General features: G+C 32.3%; 2 protein-coding genes and 1 non-coding gene across 10 annotated transcripts in view; all 3 read right to left on the reverse strand.

The window, feature by feature from the left end:
* Nucleotides 1–1,315, reverse strand: part of LOC125068972 (uncharacterized protein CG43867) — a gene marked incomplete at its 3' end in the record, with an annotated part of 312,796 nt that extends 311,481 nt beyond the window's left edge. The window contains exon 1 of the mRNA XM_047678378.1: nt 1,040–1,315. The remainder of the gene's footprint in view (nt 1–1,039) is intronic.
* Nucleotides 1,316–1,795: 480 nt separating this feature from the next.
* Trnah-gug lies at nt 1,796–1,867 on the reverse strand. Its single transcript has one exon. It is a non-coding gene; the product is annotated as a tRNA-His (tRNA).
* Nucleotides 1,868–5,256: 3,389 nt separating this feature from the next.
* LOC125068829 (serine/threonine-protein kinase minibrain) overlaps nt 5,257–19,762 on the reverse strand; it is a 107,685-nt gene continuing 93,179 nt past the window's right edge. For 5 of the 8 annotated variants that reach the window (XM_047678151.1, XM_047678153.1, XM_047678152.1 and 2 more), the window contains 6 exons: nt 15,529–15,641; nt 13,009–13,218; nt 11,570–11,655; nt 11,035–11,164; nt 10,602–10,737; nt 5,257–8,027 (listed from right to left, as the gene is read on the reverse strand). In XM_047678151.1, coding sequence (XP_047534107.1) covers nt 7,858–8,027; nt 10,602–10,737; nt 11,035–11,164; nt 11,570–11,655; nt 13,009–13,218; nt 15,529–15,641 — 845 coding nt within the window. In that variant the 3' untranslated portion in view covers nt 5,257–7,857. Of the gene's footprint in view, nt 8,028–8,860; nt 9,315–10,601; nt 10,738–11,034; nt 11,165–11,569; nt 11,656–13,008; nt 13,219–15,528; nt 15,642–19,762 lie in introns of those variants that run through there. The other 3 variants (XR_007119795.1, XM_047678150.1, XM_047678154.1) reach the window with 3 other exon arrangements.

A 19,762-nucleotide genomic window follows, 5' to 3' on the forward strand; every position in this document is an offset into this window, starting at 1 on the left:
ATAATTACTTAAAATTTGTGTAATTATCTCGCCTACGTCCACTGTCTAACAACGCACCCACTCCAAAATTTGCAACAAATTTAACATTAACTATCCGTGAATTGAGGTTGGTAATATTTTATAAGTGACAACATTTGCTAAATTTAAATGTTAAAAGCGTAATTTAAATATGGACTAATAAATCAAATACTCTAATAAATCATGACAGTTAAATAGTGACTTAACCAACTTGATGACACTCGTTTTGTGGAATTTTAAAAACATATTAGTAAGTATAAAAGACGGGTGTTTTATGTAAAACTCTAGACATACATATACATATACATAGGTAAATTATATCATGAATATATATTTGTTTTGTTTAATATAAAATAATATTGGGCTAATTATATAAGTACTATATGCATCTAAGAATCGTGAAATGCAAAACAAGCATTGTAAAATAAAACTAAGGTTAATTAATTACAAGCTATATATGTACGTTTGTATTATATCTAGAATAGTAACATTTTAATAGATTTCATATTTAATTCTACATTAAATGAGATAAATTTATATTTTCGATATTTAAAGGTTGTCTAGACAAAAGTGCCGATTGTAAGTATCTATTACACAAGTATCTATACAAACTTTAAAGGTTTTTTTGTATCATTTGAACCAAACATATATGTAATTACTAAAACTAAACAATTTCGTAAACTAAATAAATACATACATAGGTATTTTTCTAGTGTTCCTAATAAATGCATTTCAACGTTCATCGTACTTTAATAGCAATGTAAGAATACAGTAATATTATTACTGTAGTTTTTATTTAAATAACGGTCAATGTCATATCTTAGTGTCTAATAAATACAGTCTTTCATATCTCCCAATTAGAATATTCTCAATTGCCAAAACGCCTTTCAATAAATACAATATAATAAAGAACAGTGGACATCGAGGTCATCGGCATATATCTATGAATGTACGAATAAACTTGCAGGCGTGAGTGTCACAGAGGTTAGGTTAACAATCCAAAACAAAAATTTTAACTTACCCAAACAAGCTTCCTAACAAATCTCCCGTTACGAGATTCGCTTCAACAATCAACGGCAAAGCTGTCACGATGAATACACACGCACACATGCGAGAAACGTAGTAAACGTCATAACCAAAGTTAACATCGTTAATTACACCATTTAACACTGTTTTCTCACACTGCCAACAATACACAACACAGCCAATAACTTCATAAATCAAATACTAGAAGCACAGGTGTCAATATGATCTAGGACCATTTATAAAACATATTTTTTTGGCAAAGACAACCTAATCACCACTCCTTTTCTCTCACAGATTTCTATGATAGCGAACAGCTGCGGTGCGTGGTTGAACCAAAACAAATACCACTAGAGCCATCTATCCGCAGACTTATAATAATAACGTTTACGAGAGCATGTCATTTTCCGTTATTTAGAATGCCTGTTAGATAGTACTTGTCAATGTAGTTCCTCCTCTCAATGTAGATGGCGTTGCAAAGAATATTTTAATTAAAATCGCAAATAACGTCATGTAGAAAATAATTATAAATTCACTATCAGGATTGTCAGGAATTCAGCTTCCTTACCAACAGAATTTTATTTATTTTAATACAAAATAAATGCATAAATGGTTTATAATGTATTTTTTAAGATTAAACATCTATTTTTGTTTTTTAAAAATATTTCTTAACAGATAATGATTTAAGCAAAAAAAAATTTAATAAATATAAAATTAAAAAACTTAAACTCCGCCGTAACAGTGATTATTTCACTGCCGTGACCAGGATTCGAACCTGGGTTACTACGGCCACAACGTAGGGTCCTAACCACTAGACGATCACGGCTATCGGAGTAATTATGAGAGCGACGAAATTATAAATGATATCCTTATAATTACAATACGCTATACATTTTTTTGTCATTTAGTTGGTAATGTTGAAATTTATTAAAATATAAAATAGAAATTAGTTATGATAATGTAACTAGAAGGAGAGGTTATACTTAATACGATTATTATTCACAAGCCAAAAGAAAATACACAGATGAGTACTAAAAGAAAGACAGGACTTAAAAAAAAACATTAAAGAATAATATTATTTAAACACAAAATAATGATCCTTGAAGTCTTAAATATAGAAATACTGGCAAGCGACTGAACCCGGCTTCTCTCGACTAGGACATAATGTCGACGTCCACATAATCGTTCATAGGTTACCTACCTTTAAAATAATGTCTTTCATCCCACAAATCTGTGCTATTACTAAGATATATAAATTAAGATGTTTGTAGTTACTTATAATTTTTCGCTATAGATAGGTACTCTAAAAATCAAATCAAATCAAATCAAGTTTATTCAAGTAAACTTCACAACGTAGCTTTTTTTAATCGTCAATATTAAAATACTACTAAATAACTTCAAACACATATTATAATGTCTTATGAGGTACTAGCTTATCTGACTTTAGTATTGTAGCATCTAACCTATATCTAAAGCCAATAAAAACATAATGGGACTTGTTAATTCAGTATACTATATTAAACATAAATTTATCGGCTAACTTTAATGGCTAATTAACAGATCGTTAGAAACTAGTCAATGCATTACTTAAATAATATGTATCGGAAGGAATCCGACTTCTTCTAAGGCACGATGCTAAATTTACACCTTTTAGTAAAACATTGAAAATATAATGTAAAGCAGCCGTTAATACTCTGTTTCTTTACATTCATGGAAAATGTACCTGCGATAGTTGGTTATACCTACACAGGCCCGTCTTAATCCTTACTACATAGGGTGCAAAAAACCTGAGGGTTGCGCGTTGGGAGGCCCCTCTCCGATGTTGTTCTGATTACACTCTTGCAAATATATACCTAACGACTTTGCAATAAGCGATCCTAAATTTTTACCAATGGAATTAAACTTTGGAAATAGATAGGAACTTGTGGATTTGGAAGTGGCAAATACTTTTGAAACTTTATTCGATAAAATACCCACCGAAATAACTTCTCGCTAAAATCATCTCCTTTAGAAGCCAATAAATGACTAACAAATAATGTCCCCAAATGTACCTTTGAATTTTTATTTGAACGAGTTGAGTTAATGCATTAGTTATTATGAAGGTATCTTAAGGTCATAACATTCAAATTACTAAGGACCTATGGGGTTTTTCTATGTACCTAATCAATAGTATCGTTTATAATATCGCTCCGTACAGACTTAATTTTTAACAAGTGTTAGAAAACGGGTTCTTTACTGATTTATTAAAATGTAGTATTAACCATTTTTGAACCAGACCTATTTCTTTACTTCCTTCGTTGAAAAAAATATATGAAATCAGCTTCTGGTTCACTTTGGTATAAATACTATTTTTCACAGTGAACAATTTGACTTTACTAGAAGCCTCTCAACAGGTGATGCTGGAAGGGCCCTACTTAGATAGAAATCACAGAATGCTATTGACTATTGTGATTTACCGAAAGCATTTGTTTATGTAGAACACGAAACGCTTTTGTACGAGCTAAAACATTACGGTGTTAATGGTAGAGCTCTTGATCTCATTGCTTCATACTTGAATCAAATAATTCAACCGGTGTATATTATTGGAATAAAGTCTTCTGTATCTGTATTAAGAATTGGTGTTCCACAGAGATCAAATTTGGATTAAAATTGTTTTTGTTATATAAAAACGATCTTCATTTCTGTGTTAAAGGTTTTTCTGATATTGTATTGTTTGCTTATGATACTTCTTTTCTTTACTTTTAAAAGTTGACAGGGAAAAGCCAATTATGACAATATAAATATACTTTATCACTCATAACAAATTTGGTTTCCAAAAAATGATTTGGTTAAGACAAAAGCGTACTGATGCCTTACCTAATGTGATCTAAATGTAATATAACAGATACTAGAGTATTTCTAGGAATAATTTTAGACTAAAAACTTCTGTGGAATCCTCATTTATCGTCCCTTACAGACTTGGCCCCGAAGCATATGCGGTTAGAAAAAATAGACAAGCAACTGAGGTTGATACTGCTCGATTAGTATACTTTAGTTACTCTCATAGTATTATGTCTTATGACTTCGTATAGTTTTTACATGCTTTCTGGGGCACTGTATTTGATTCTCAAATAAGATTCCAGTTACTTTTAAATTGGCCTAATAAAAATTTAAAGCTCAGGAAAAACATTGTTTAGTATGTACTCAAAACAAGATTATATTGATGATAAAAAAGCGTGGATGTAGTATTTGTTGATTTTTGGGCAGGATATACATTCTTTTTATTATATTTTATACATATGTATTGTATTATATTACATACCTGTATTTAAAATTGTAAAAAGAAACTATTCAGTTTCTTGTCGGTTTTTCCCGGTCGAATTTTCGAACCGCTTTACATTTAATTCAACACTGTAACATGTTTTACTACCATTGACTAAATTATAACTATGTAAGGTATACTTATAATTTGAAGAATTAGTCCAAAAAAACCATGTCCAAACTCAAATTGAACTAAAAGTAATAACTTAATTATTTAAAGTACAATATTTGTGAATATAATTAATTACCTACAAAAAGAGACCTTACATTTTTATTGTTTTCGTGCTGTTTATGTGCAACAGCCGGTTTCAGGCAAACATTACAAACATAATATGACAAACCAAATTTATTAGAAGAATATATTGTTAAATGATATTTTTAAATTAGGTACGGATAATTTTCAATATACATATGATTGTAGTGCTTGAAATGTCTATAAAAACTACAAAGGTACCTACATCAGACAGCCATAAATAAAAATGTATTCATGCTCGTTCCTCCACACCAACTTTCCTCTTTGGTCCATTGTCGATATCCAGTCTTGTTAATGACGCGCTCTTCACTAAAGAACTACACCCACTGTTTTAAGATTGGACCCAATGGCGTGCCCTTGGAAGAGACCTAAGCCCAGCATTATTGTTGGTAAAAAAAACAACCAGACTTCAATAGTCTTAGTCAAGGTTGCAGCAGGTGCAAAAAAGTACGGGGCATCTTGCCGTATTATTATAATTCTTTATATAATACTTATCCGTAATTGTCAACTTTAAAAGGTTCTGGAAACTATGTTTTGTTATTGTATGCTCGACAATTAAAACAAACAAAAAATACCATCAGTCATAGTAACAGAATCGTCATCATCAGTACATTTTCGACACATCCTTGGTAATTGGGTAATTGAAGAAAAACAAAAAGAAAATCATTGCTATCGTTTATTGATTTAAAATACAAAACTTAGTGACATAAAGCTCTATCCTTTTATTGTTACAGTGCCTGCGAACTGACAATTCGATAGGAAATAAACATTTAGCTCCTCGCGCAGCTGTCACTCATCCAACATGTCAATACAAATAAATAGTACAGTATATAACATACTCAAGCAAACACCTAGACCTAGGGCCGTCCTTGAGTAATGGTTCAGTTTGAACTTTACGAATAGGTTGGTGTTATTTTTTTGTATCAATTTATCACTTTATCAGGCTCCGTTATGTAAAATAATATTGGTACGACGGGTCCCCTTTAAGGCATTGGTACGATAGCTGTTCAGACTGACTCATTTTTTTTTAGCAATTGTTTAAATCTATTCGCTTCGAAACACGATACTCGTCGGGCTATAATGAGTCAGTCTGAACGACATAGAGCAATATCACAAAATATGTGTACAATCGATTTACAATTAATATAATAAAAAAAATATTCTCATAATATCGTTACATTTGAATTATGAAGAACATTTAACATTATCGTTTATATTACAAAGAACTTAAGAACACTTGAGTAATCTCGGAGACCCGTCAGCATAATAATTTGTTACTTTCCTATAATCAAACAAAACTGTTTTCCCATACCTATTTCTTATTCCTAACAATCCTATAACCTCATGAAGCAAAAAAGTATTAATACAGTAAATATTATACAGATATTCGAAAAATTTATATTTCAGACCAGAGAGATTAGAAATAGATTCAAATCTACAATTAAATAAAAATAACAGTTGGAAAACAGTCGCAGCGCTTACAGAGCTAGAAATCAGATAAGAAAATACTTTCATGCTTCATGTACGAAAATAATTGTACCATACAAACATTGTTATTTTAAAATAATTTTTGGGGGGTGGGGAGTTGTTTTTTATATAAAAAATCACGGCAACATTCTGCAGCACAAAAAAATCTGCTATCAGTTGCAATGTCATCGTTAGCCGCTTCACCCTGAACGTCTAACATCAGTCGGTTCACGAACTATTATACACAATTGAAAAAAATATAATTTGCTAAATCACATCTGTTCAGGGTAAAGTAGCTAATTCTAAGGCCCGCTACTGACGCAACTTTTTAACCGACGCTTGTACCCGCAACCCAGGACAGCTGTGACCGTTAATATATTCGTATTAAATTATTCTCTATGGTATTTCTGTGTCTATAACAGAGTATAAAAAAGCTACTCGTTAGACCCTAATCGACTATCCACAGGATCCCGTCAAAATTATGCAAAGTCGATATTTTATTGCTATACAAGCAAAATCTAATATACAACCTCTTTGCCTCTTTATTACATACAATATAGACACTATAGAATATCCAACTCCACTTTGTACCAAAGAGTCCCAGTATTCTCTTATAACATTACAGTATACAATATTATACAAATAATATGTGCAATACATTTGTACTACAAGGTACAACTTACATAAGTCACGTTTCACGACACACAATCTTGGACGCAAAAAAAGCAAGTGAGTAGCGGGCCTTATCCATAAAAGTTCCGGCACAATAAGGCAGTGATTCAGTGTATGCTATACAAAATATCTCCGTTACAAAGTTACGACCAGTCTGTTGCAATGAGGTTAATCTATTGTAGATTCAAATCCAAAAAGGTTGAACAAGTCAGTTTAATTTATTAACTCCTATTTGAAATACCCAAAAAATTTTATATATGATCAACATTCCCGTAACCTACAAGTACATTTTGTGTTTTTATAGAATTACCTATACACTATTCTTTGTTTTACATATCGTCTGAATATTCCAATGGGTCAAAAATAACCTATATGTATTAACACAGTACACGTGTATTGATGTACAGAGTCTCAAATCTCATGCATTCGAGATTGGAGTTAAAACATTTACAATATACAACAACTCTGAAATGCGAGGGCAAAGTTTCAAATGATTTCAACGTCAGGAGTATCGAATCGAATCAATTTGTGCAGTCAAAAAATACTTTTTTTATTATTATTTTAATCTATTTTTTTATTTGGTTGTATCGATAAAATGAAATTCTGTTTGGCCCTTTGATTTTCAGTCATCAGTTGCCGACACTTTAAAAATATAAAGCTTGCGATAATTAACTGAACGAAAGCTTAACTAGCATAGACGTATCTAAACTATATCAACCGGTTTAAGTCGCAGTCTGTATCCATTATTAGTCGGTCTCCTAAATTTATGTACAATATTTATTTTCTACCATATTGCGTCTTTGATATGCATTGCGTAACAATAAAAAAACCTAGCTTTCATGCCCTTGATGCGTCCGGATGTGGGGGGCCTCCGCGGCCCCGCGGAACCCTCTAAGTACGGTCGAGTGAAGCGTTTACGAACAAATAATACAATACACGTTACAACGTAACAAATCGTCACCACAACGTCTCTTTACAGTCAGACTTATCGCATTAAATAAAAATATAGAATTATAAATATGGATTCAGTCCGAGAGCGTCGCCGCGTACCGCACTCGCACCGCGCGCGCCACGGGGCGGCGCCACACTCGCGCACTGCAGTCTCGCGCCGCGCGGCGCCGCGGCTAGTGGATGGCCACGGGGCTGTGCTGCAGGCACACGGGCTGCAGCAGGTCGTCGTCGCGCCGCACGTCGCGCACGTCGCGCACGTCGCGCACGTCGCGCACGTCCCGCACGTCCCGCACGCCCTCCACGTCCATGCGCTCGGCGCCGCCCCACAGCCGCGCGCCGCCCACTGCGGAACGAGGAGCTCGCTGCTGTTACACCTTGGCTTAGTGGAGCCGAAATCGTCAAAACCTTCGTCTTGAGGTGATCGATGATGATGATGACCGATACTCAAAAGTACCCAACTTTTTATGAATGGATCAAATTTGGTTTATTTATTCAAAGAAGTTTTGAACGATTTCAACCCCAAATCTTAAATGCTAGCTAATTTTTATATAGTGAGGGGCTAGTAGTAATCTAGGGATATAATCTAACTAATTTATGAGGTACCTAATTAAAGAGCTACTTGTAATGCCTAAATCATATGAGACAGTATTATAAATATTTATCATAAGATTTTTATATAGATTATCAAAATCATAAAAAAAATAAGTAAACATATTATATGATACAACAGAAAACGATTACTCGGTAACTGCAACAAAATTATGACTTTTACATAAAAATTACATAATTAAAATAAAAAAAAAAAAAACACTTTGGACTACACTGATTTTGCTAGGGTGTGATTTATAATCTAGCGTTTAAAAGATGCAAAAGTATATTTAAAAAAATGTAGTCATACACTTCAGTCATAATTTATGTTTTACAATAATTGCAGAAACCGATGTTACACCAAAAAGCCATGCACTACGATACGATGGATGAAGACATGCCAAAAGAATCGAAACGTGGAGCGTCTATGTAGGAGAGTGACAGCGGTGATGGCAACAGTATTGAACATTACTCGAGTCTATTCTTAATTTTGTAATTTTTTTTCCAATAAACATATGAATGCTAGTTATTATATAGTTATTGAATAGCTATATTATTTTTAATTGTAATCTCGGCAAAAAAATAGAAAACTTATTTCGTCAAGTGATAATAATTGAGTTACCTAAAGTCAATCAAAATCAGTAAAAATTGATACATTTTTTTTTACTGTTGTATAATTTCCATAAAATTGCAAATGTAAGACATCCATCATCTATTTCAGAAGCGTACTTTTAAACTCAATTCTTCAAAGACGATTTCTGCTTTTAAACAAACTACGTAAATAAAAAAATAATCTAGGCACTAGTACTATATTATTTTATGTAAAAGTAAATCTAAGTATTTATGGAATTATTTAAACACTATCACAATCGCAGGTCACTCTCGCGTGACGGTGAGGATGAGGGGTCAGTGGGAGGGGGTGGGTTAAATAGCATTCCTATATCAAGACGGCAGACCTGGCGTACAATGTTAGGCACATGGCGGCGTTAGTGTCGCGAGGGGGTGCCGCCGGGGCGCTCTAGTCATCGCGATTCCGGGCCATCTGCCGCGAACATCGACATTACACACATGCTATTAAATATTAATTTGGATTTAATGGATAATTCAGCGTAGACATAATCACTTCATATATCAATTATTGTTTTAATCATTTCATTGCACTTACAATCAGTGTAGTATTTTGTAACTAGAAACAAGAAATAACGATCTTTTCTATTTATTTGATAATCAATCATGTCAAGGCAATAACATGAACATGTGTCATTATGAATAGCTTCACGTAATTAAATAAAAACTCAAATATTGGCAAGACCGTATAATCATAGTAATTCTATAAAATGTACATAAATATATGATTAAAAATGAAGATAAATTTTGTCTACGCTTGTTGTTATTTAATAAAACGGCATCCAATCTTGATATTATTTACAAAGAGTTAGAAATTATCATGTTAATTCAACAGCACAGAAACATATAACACATATTTAGCATATTTATCATACAAATGTTTGCATTAAATAGATAATTTACATAAATAATTTTGATACCCGATTCTAAACCACCCGTATAAAAAATGATATTATGACAAAAGCTTCATGTGTTAGCAGAAACACAACAAAAGCTCGAAATGATAATGTCAGATCTATATCTACACAGTATCATAAATTAAAACATTTTCAGAACCAACAAAATCTGGTAATGACAAAAAATAAAAACTAATATGCATTTGTTAAATCTCTTGAATTTCATATAATCTTTAAAGGATATGGTTCTATGGTATGTAAGTCCAAAATAATCCATTTTTTTTTTAAATTCTCTAGGGCTTTCCATTTGGCATACTTCTGAGGAGCCGTGAAGAATAGGCTGACACTAACCTAAGGTCGTATCGGTGATGGCATTCCACTTGGTGATCACTGGAGTAATTGTTTCTTCTTGCCCCTTTTTATGAGGCCTCTATGGAGAACTATATCTGTGTAAGACTCACCGAATGGATGACGCAAATGCACCAGCTTTTTTCAAGTATGGCATCTATTAAAGTTATGTACACGTGTTTTTGACGCGCATTCTTCTATACATGTAAGTAACTGTGGATATGAGTAGATTAAAGTGACCGTACCCGTTACGCGACAGCAATCATTGTTGTTTAGCAGCTATCAAAGCATCTGTAGTTTCTGCCCTTTGAAACTGTTTATTCTAACTATCCTGAGATATCCTGAGTTTGAAACTTACCATGATGGGACTGCATATATTGTTCCGCAACAATTAGTGGCAAATATCAGTCTATGGATATATAGTGAGATATCTTTCCTCTAAGAGGGGAGACACTGACCATGCTGGTGATGCGACTGCGCTTGCTGCGTGTTGGTGGACTCGTCGGCGGTGCGCTTGAAGAAGTTGTGCTGCAGCGCGTAGTACGGCGTCACGCGCTGTTTCGGGTCGTACTCCAGCATGCGCAGGATTAGGTCCTGGAATTTAAAGTAAGCCTCGTCACTATCATCTGAATACTATAATTAAGAACTAATATTGTTTTATTTCAATACTTAATAAATATAATTGAAAAGTCGCTTAGGAGAAGAGGTTTTGGAGCTTACTGGAGCCACACTGCTCAAATGCGGGCTGGTGAACACAGATTTTTATCCATCACATGCAAGTTACCTAAAAATGATTTCCTTCACCGTCGAACTCGGAATCACCCGGACCCCAAGAGAGCTGAAAGCGTCAACACAACAGTATGTACAATAGGCGATAGAATGCGCCGGTACCTTGAACTTGAGGTAGTCGGAGACGGAGTGTCCGGGCTCCCCGCGCCGCCGCGCCGCCGGCCCGCCGCCCTCCACGCCGAGGATGTCGTGCAGGCGCCGCGTGCCCGCCGCGCGGTACTTCCTGTAACCGCTGCGACAATTGTGATGCGTGTCAAACTCTGTAGCTTAGCCTTCGACTACATTCACTTATACCTACACTTAAACTTTGAATACAGCTAAATAAAGATAATGTATCTTTGAGCCTCTTGAAACATTTAAACATAATGTAATTAACATGACACATATTGTTTATTGGTAAGTTCAAGTTCAAAATGTAATGTATTATATACTAATTCAAAATAATATATCATAAAACACCATTAAGACTTTTATGAATTGTTTTAAGATGTCATAAGGATCAGTTTTGATTTATTGTTAGTCCAACGGTTTATTATAATATTTAATTTAAATGAATATGTAGTATTCATATTTTTATCTTTCCCGATATTTTTTTATTTATTAACATACTAATTTTCTATAATGTTACTTTACTTACCCATCTTTGCCCGCTACCTTCTTTAGGACGTAACCGCCGCCTTCGGACGCCGGTAATTTGTCAAAGAACTTTCTTGTTTTGTGTGCCTGAAGAAATACAAACGATTAATTTCTAATCTAAAAAAATCTTTTATGAATAAATATCTACATATTGTTAAAAACGCGCGATATTTGTAACGTTTTGAAAAGACATTAAGACTTCTCCTGTATATTTTTATTAGCTTTTTTATCGGTACAAGCGCTATTTAAATTTCGAACGCAATTGCAGGAAAAGAAAAAGTAGAAGGATATTCGAAGAAGCGCTGTTTAAAGGTCCATTGTCAATCAGTGCGTATGTGAAAAGTTACTCGTGCGTACATTGTTTTGTTGTTTTATGGCCAACAATAACCAGTCGTTTACCATTTCATTGTTATCTTTGAGTAGCCAAAGAATTTCGTCATAATTTTTATAAAAAATAAAATTAACTCACATTTTTTTTTATATTTTTCAAATACCTATTCTTGCATTTTTAGCGCGTTCATATAGAAAAAGGTCGCTTGATTATTTAAGCGATCGTTTCGGGACAATGCAGTTAAAGAAATTCTGAGCGTTTTTATACAATACGTTTATTTTAAAGATTTCGATTTACCGTTTAAAATGTGAATACTATTTTAAATAATGTGAAGTATTTAAAATGACGTAACAAACATAGCTTTGTGTATATGTTGTAGTGTAAAAGAAACGATTCCATAAAGTTTCCGTCGCATAATATTCACATATAGCACGTTCGAGCGTTTCATAAGAGATCTTAAGCGTTCGAAAAGTTGTCTTATTTCCAATTAACAATGAAAGTGGGTCGTAGTGTCGCTATGGTTACACAATTAAACGTCGGCTACATATTGTTCAAAGTTAGACAATTATCGCGAGTTAAGAGCCATTATATCTTCATCCCGAACGCTTTCGCGGAGCTATAATTATTGTCGTCGTTGCAAATGTTTTACAATTACGTATTCACACGATAGCTAAGTCACAAAAATTGTTTTGTTTTTTTTAAATACTAATTGGAATGTTTCTTTTTCTATTTATATTTAGTATACTTTACACTGGCATTTCAAAATAAATATTATCGAGATACGTATATATACGAACATGAAATTTATTATTTAATATTGTATTGCACGTTTGATATTAAGCAACATATCGTTGAAGGACATGAAGCTTCGTCAAAAATACGATCTTTAATTTGAGGCTAACTTAGAGGACTGAGAATGGAAGGCGTTTTATGAATAAATATGCTGCTAATATTTAACCATTGTCCACGTTTTATCTAATTTCTTATTGGCTCTCGTTAACACCGTCACTGTTACTTTGGTATAATAAAATCAAATGTATAAATATAATGTAAGAGTTTTTATATTTCCATTTTAAATAATTATACTAATATGGTTGTACATTAATTACCTGATCCAACAGGTGATCTGGGGGCATGCCCAGTACTTCAACAATCTTGTTCATTTGGTCGAGCTCGTTGGCTCCGCTGAACAACGGCTCGCCGGTGTGCATCTCGACTAGTATGCAACCGAGCGACCACATGTCGATCGCAAGGTCGTATGGAATGCCTAGCAGGACCTCCGGCGATCTGTAGAACCTTGACTGGATGTATTGGTATATCTGAAAGTTAATGCAACATTAGAATAAAGACAGGATACAAAACGTTGATATAAAGACTTGTTTACAATAATTAAACTATATATTTGTGTATATCTTGTATGAGAATCATGGAGATATGTTTATCAATTAGTAACAGGATAAGTTGCTGGTATACCGAGCTAGTAATCGGGTAATTAGTGATTGGTTTGAAAACATTTATTTAATAAATCTAGCAATGTATTTTGTATTATAGTTTTCTTCTCTAGTTAAATGTAAAGGTTATTTTTTAAGTTGAGAAAATAGCTTAAGAGGGCTGGATAATTTTTTTTACTATGCATCCTTTATAGCTTTAATCTATGAATTGCAAATACATTTTCTGTAATAGTAGATAGAGCTTAGTAAGTATACTTTATATCATTATAAAAATAATTATATCGACTATAAGCGTATATAATACTTTTTTATTTTGTATTATTAAAAAAAAAGATAATTACATAGGCTGATGTCAGCATAATAAGAGAGAAGAGTAACATATCGTTTCGTACGTACGGTTGCATATTATCGTAACAATATCGTTTCAATTTACGTCTGGTACGTTATTATTAAAATAATATATTGCATTAAAACATTACGTCATCCTCATTTCGTGAGTACATTACATGTGAAGGGACAATTAATCCTTTACATTTAACGTACTCACGAAATAAGGAAAACAAACGAAACGGTCAAAGGTCTCCCATATTACGTATTAATTAATACATTAATTATCAATAATAAAATATAATTGTTTACGTATTTAAGCATCTGCAAAGTCCAAGGAGTTCTCTACGACGTACACGCGGACAATAACATTAGTTATATATTTACATACATTTTACGCGCAATTGGAGATAGCCTTTGACCGACGGGTAATGAATCGGAAGACCCCGATGTGATTTATAACAACAATTAGACTATGTGTTAAATAATGGGAATGATCTTGTGGTGAGTTTCCACTGAAACGATTTGCAGTTTATTTGAAATTTCGAAAGTCACTTTTAAGTACACGACATTGTCTCATGTTCGTTTGGAGACTTAATCATATTAAATCGAGAAACGAACACGTATTGACGAATTTTGTTTTTTCGGGCGAGTATGCAGATGTTTGCACGTTCGATGTTTTAAAATTAATTTTATTAGATCATTTTCATGGTTTAAATGGAATGAGGTTAAAATTAAATTATATTAAAATGAAAAATAATTCTGTTTATTATTATCACAATAAAAGTAATTATTATACGGGAGATGTGCGTACATTGTTGCTACTGCACTTATAATGATTTTCTTAGGTTATAGTTAAATGCCTTAAAATCTTCGGTACTGTTTACTAAAAAGTACTGACTACAAAACTCTACCTTAAAACAAACATCTCCTTGATTCAAATACTAGATATATACTTAATTAATAGTCTGATAAAGTGTAATTAAAGTTTTATTTTTAAGCGTTTTAACCGTCGCATGCGCACAGCTACAACTGGATGGGAAGTAAAATTAATAAACTTGTCGGCGCAGTAAACGCCGTGAATAGCGAAATACGAGCTGATAACGAGTTGCAAAGTATCACATTATGAAATTATCGTAATCATTATGTCATATTTCCGATAATATTTCATTCGTATGTAAAGTTCTTTCTGCGTGCTTTTGTAACCCTACATAGATTCTATTACTATACTTAGAATTTAAAATTATTATGTCTAGGCTAACCTAATAATAAATATAATTATTGGAAGCATAAGCAAGTCATAAGCAAAGAAATCGGAACGAAACATTACAGAATTGGCATGAGATCAACGGTCTACATATAAAAGTGATATATTGGTGTCTCTTTCTGTCACCATTGACTCGACATCGTCTTGAAATCTTAGCAACTATAGGTCCGATTGACTTAAAATTAACATAGTTACTGTTTTTCCGAGGCAGACGATCACCAAGAAAAGAAACTTGTTAAATTTATTAAGGGAAGTGGGAGGGGTAACTTTACCAACTATGAATTTTATTCGTACTAAGTCGGGCGGAGGCCTGACAAACCTTTATACCGACCGTTAAATATTAGATGGAGTTTTACAAATTCCATACAATCAATTTGAATTTAGAATGCATTCTATTTACGTTTCACTTCGGTTACATTACTATTCTTATTTTTCGCTCGTATATATTTTTCTTAGTCGCATCTTATGAAGTTTCCACATACAAGACGTTAATTACATGCAACTTATGATACAGTACAAACAATTATTACGTAAATTCTAGTCACTATATATGGTTGTAATGACGTAATCATAAGTGCACTCACCCTTTGACCTAGTTGACATGAACTACCAAAGTCCACAATCTTTATGGCTGACCTCTTGGGGTTGCATAGTAGAATATTCTCAGGCTTAAGATCACAGTGAATTATATTTAGTTCTGAAATAAGAAGATAATATTTATTAGTACATTAGGTAGCAATAAAATGAAACACGTTTTATTATTGAGTTACAATAAACTAAAGCTTTAAATCATTGCTATAATTATTCTATTAAAAAAAAGACAGCCGATAAAATTGTTGTAAGTACCCTTCAGACAGTCTTGTGACTACAAAAAGTACAATAAACAACTCAAACATGAGATCTAAGATGTTACATTGAACTCTTCAAAACAAATCAAAGTATTGACGTCGGACGATAGAATCAGTGCTAAGAAATTGATACCTACTTAGACGGGCCTGCACAAAGAATTTCCACCGGAAAAAGAATTCGTGTGCCAGTGTTACAGTGTTACAGATTTTACAGATAGACCACACAAGGCAATTAATATCTTAAGATTCCATTATTGACACATGTACAGTTTAACGAATAATGTAATATTTACAATACTTATTACAAGCACATGTAAAAAAAAACAGTACCGTTACTTTTCAAATTAAAATCTCAGTAACGTACAAAAGTGCGTGTTCGTACGTGTAGTATTCAAATTGTACGTGTAATTCGTCAACATTATATAAAAGAGTTTGGGAAAAAAAGGCAATACATAAACAATACGTGTGACGTCAAACAATTTAATATAAACAAATTTCGAAGAACAATTACACAACTGATATGATAGAAATCGAGTTGAGTCAACTTCAACTCGCGTAAAGTTTTGGGTAATCTTTCGTAAAGTTAATTGTTGATTTTAACGACAATTACAAAGGCTGCCCAAAATTGTCTATCTTAAATGACAATTGTTTTGCGTTTCAATTGAAATTAAGATACTTATAGATATGGAGTAAGATTAATACGATTACCATTAGAACAAAATGATACAAATATTCTGATCTTATATAAGCCTAATATACTTTTAATGATATTCTTTAAGATATCGAAAAATTATTGCTTATAGGCCGATCAAAATTGATACTATATGTTTAAGATTTCAGATATAATACCTTCAACGTACAATAGATGGCGCTCAAACGGCAACAACAAAGTTATTACAAAACTTTACTTATTGGTAGATCTTTGTGCAAGCCCACTTGGTAGATAGCACACGCTCATAAGATATTTTATTTCGAATTTGTAATACTTAGCGTTGTTATATTACGGTTTTAAGGATGAGTGTGGCAGTGTAACTACAAGTACAAGGGACATAACATCTTAGTTCCCATATGATAATAGTACAATATAAGGGATGGTTTATATTAGGAGTACGCGAACACTCAGTATTATTTGGCCATTTCCCAGACATCCTAGCTGAATACTGATTATTGAAAAAAAAAAAGAAAAAATACGCATTGTAATAGACGTCGAGATTTGTTTGTTACTTTATTATAGGCTTCTATAATGAAGTAACAAAAAAAACAGTAACTAGTGATATACTCCTGTACTAAAGTAACTGTACTTTCAGCATAGACGATAACGATTTTTAAAAAGCTAATAAAAAACGAGTTCAATAAAAAGAAATTCGTTTAATAGTCACATAAGTAAGTGAGGTCGATATTGATACGAATCTTATGAGGCGAGAAATAAATATTAACAAACTGCCGCCATTAGCTCATTAGGTGCAAATCGTAAGTCGTTACCGTTCTGTGCTTTATTTATTTATTTATTTATTTATTTATTTATTTATTTGGGAAGCCAACGTGATATACAAAGTGTTTAATTCTACAAGATACATCCTGTCTTAAATAAATATTACCATGTACATCACTCTTACAGGCTAACTCATCATGTAAGACAAAAAAAAAAAAAAAAAAGAATCAGACCAAAAATACTAATGTGCTTATTAAAGAAGCAATAAATTACAAAAAATAAAAACAAAAAACTAATTAAAATTACAAAGTAAAAACCCAAGAAGAAAAAAAATACATTATACAGAAAAAAATATATAAATAGGTACCTCTATCGCAAATACAACTGTGACATTAAAACAGTGTTATGGTAAAAAATATTTCCTTAATTTATTTTTAAAATTCAGTTCAGTGTTGCCAAATATATCAATATCAGCTTGTTTAAAAATAGAATTATAGATTTTTATAGCCCTGTATAAGGGAGCAGATTTGCCTAAGTTAGTTTTAGTATTCCTATATTGAAAAGTTTTTTTATGCTTATTTTGGGCTCTTGCATTATTCCTCGGTATGGCCAACATGATTTTACTCAATAACGCAGAACAATCTATACGTCCATTTAAAATTTTATGTAATACACAAAGGTCCATCATGTCTCTGCGATTAGATAGTGATATTGTCTTGTAAAATTGTAACTGATCTTTGTAACTTTTATTGCAAATTAATTTATTACTTTTATAACATAAATGGCGCATAAATTTTTTCTGTACTCTTTCTAATCTTTCTTTATGACTTTGATAGTACGGACTCCAGACAGTAGAACAGTATTCTAGCTTGCTTCGAACCATTGAATTGAACAAAGCCAGCCTACTGCTTGATTTCTTAAATTCTTTTGTACTTCTTGTTATAAAACCTAATGTTTTAAATGTTGTCATAATCAAATTATCTGTATGCGGTATAAAACTTAATTGACTATCAATTATAACACCCAAATCATTTATTTTCTGAACTTTTTCTAAAATATGACTCTTTATATTGTAATTAAAATTAATTTTAAATAATTTCCTACCGAAAGTTATAATGTAACATTTTTGCTGATTTAATTTCATTTTATTCTTTTCACACCATACCAAAAGTCTATCCAAGTCTTGTTGCATTAATTTACAGTCATCAATACTATTAATTTTTTTATAAAACTTAAGATCGTCCGCATATAGAGAAAACTTACTATTATTGAAACATTTTGCAATATCGTTGATAAATATTCCGAATAATAATGGGCCGAGGTGAGAGCCTTGTGGAACTCCAGATGTAGCAATAAATGTATAGGATTTATATCCCCCAATAACAACATTCATTTCTCTATTTATTAAATAAGATTTCAGCCACTTACCAAAACTTCCGCACATACCATAGCTTTCAAGTTTATGTAGTAAAATATTATGGTCAATTACATCGAATGCTTTAGAGAAATCCGTATATATGCAGTCTATTTGATTATTGTAGTCTATACTTTCCGATAAGTCATCAATAAATAGTGTTAAGTTAGACAATGTAGATCTCCTTTGAATAAAACCATGCTGATTAATGGAAACTACAGACTTCATGTGCCATGTCAATACTGGACAAATTAATGATTCAAAGATCTTAGCAAATGTTGACAAAATACATATTGGTCTATAATTTTTTATTTCTGATTTATTACCCTTTTTAAAAATAGGAACAACTCTTGCTATTTTCCACGTACTTGGCATTTCACCAGAACTTAATGATTTATTGTAGATTAACAACAAGGGTCTAGCTAATGATTCTGCACACCGTTTCACAAATACTGGTGGTATATCATCCGGGCCTGCCCCTTTATTTATATTCAGACTTCTGAGTTTGTCTTTTACTTCGCACTCAGTGAAATGGATACTACTCATTTGTGAATTATAACAAAATTCGTCATTAGTTTGTAACAACGACGATCGTTCATTATGTTTGATGTATGTGCTTGAAAAATAATTAGCAAATTGGTTACAGATATCTGTGCCATCAGTGAAAGAACAATTATTAAATGTCATTACAGAAGGGAAGTCGCATTTATTACCTCGTTTTGTTTTCAAAAATGAGTAAAAAAATTTTGGATTGTTTTTTATATTAGATTCAACTCTATCAATGTAACTTCTATAGTCTGCTCTAATAAGAATATCACATCTATTTCGAAGTAATTTAAATTGTATCTCATCTAAAGGATTGTTATATTTTTTATATAATATTCTATATTTATTTTTCTCGGCCAATCTTCTAATTAAACTTTGAGAGTACCATATAGGATAAAAATTTTTGTTCCTGATAATTTTCATTGGCACACATTTTTCTATAATCTTTCTTAACTCAATATAAAATACATTAGTTAATTGATTAATATCTAAACAGCTTTTAAATAGTATATCCCATTGTATTGCCGCAAGATGTTGGTTAATTAATTTATAGTTCGCATGTAAGAAATTGTATCTTA

This window comes from Vanessa atalanta, chromosome 14, assembly GCF_905147765.1.
Source record: "Vanessa atalanta chromosome 14, ilVanAtal1.2, whole genome shotgun sequence".
Classification (NCBI taxonomy): Eukaryota; Metazoa; Arthropoda; class Insecta; order Lepidoptera; family Nymphalidae; genus Vanessa; species Vanessa atalanta.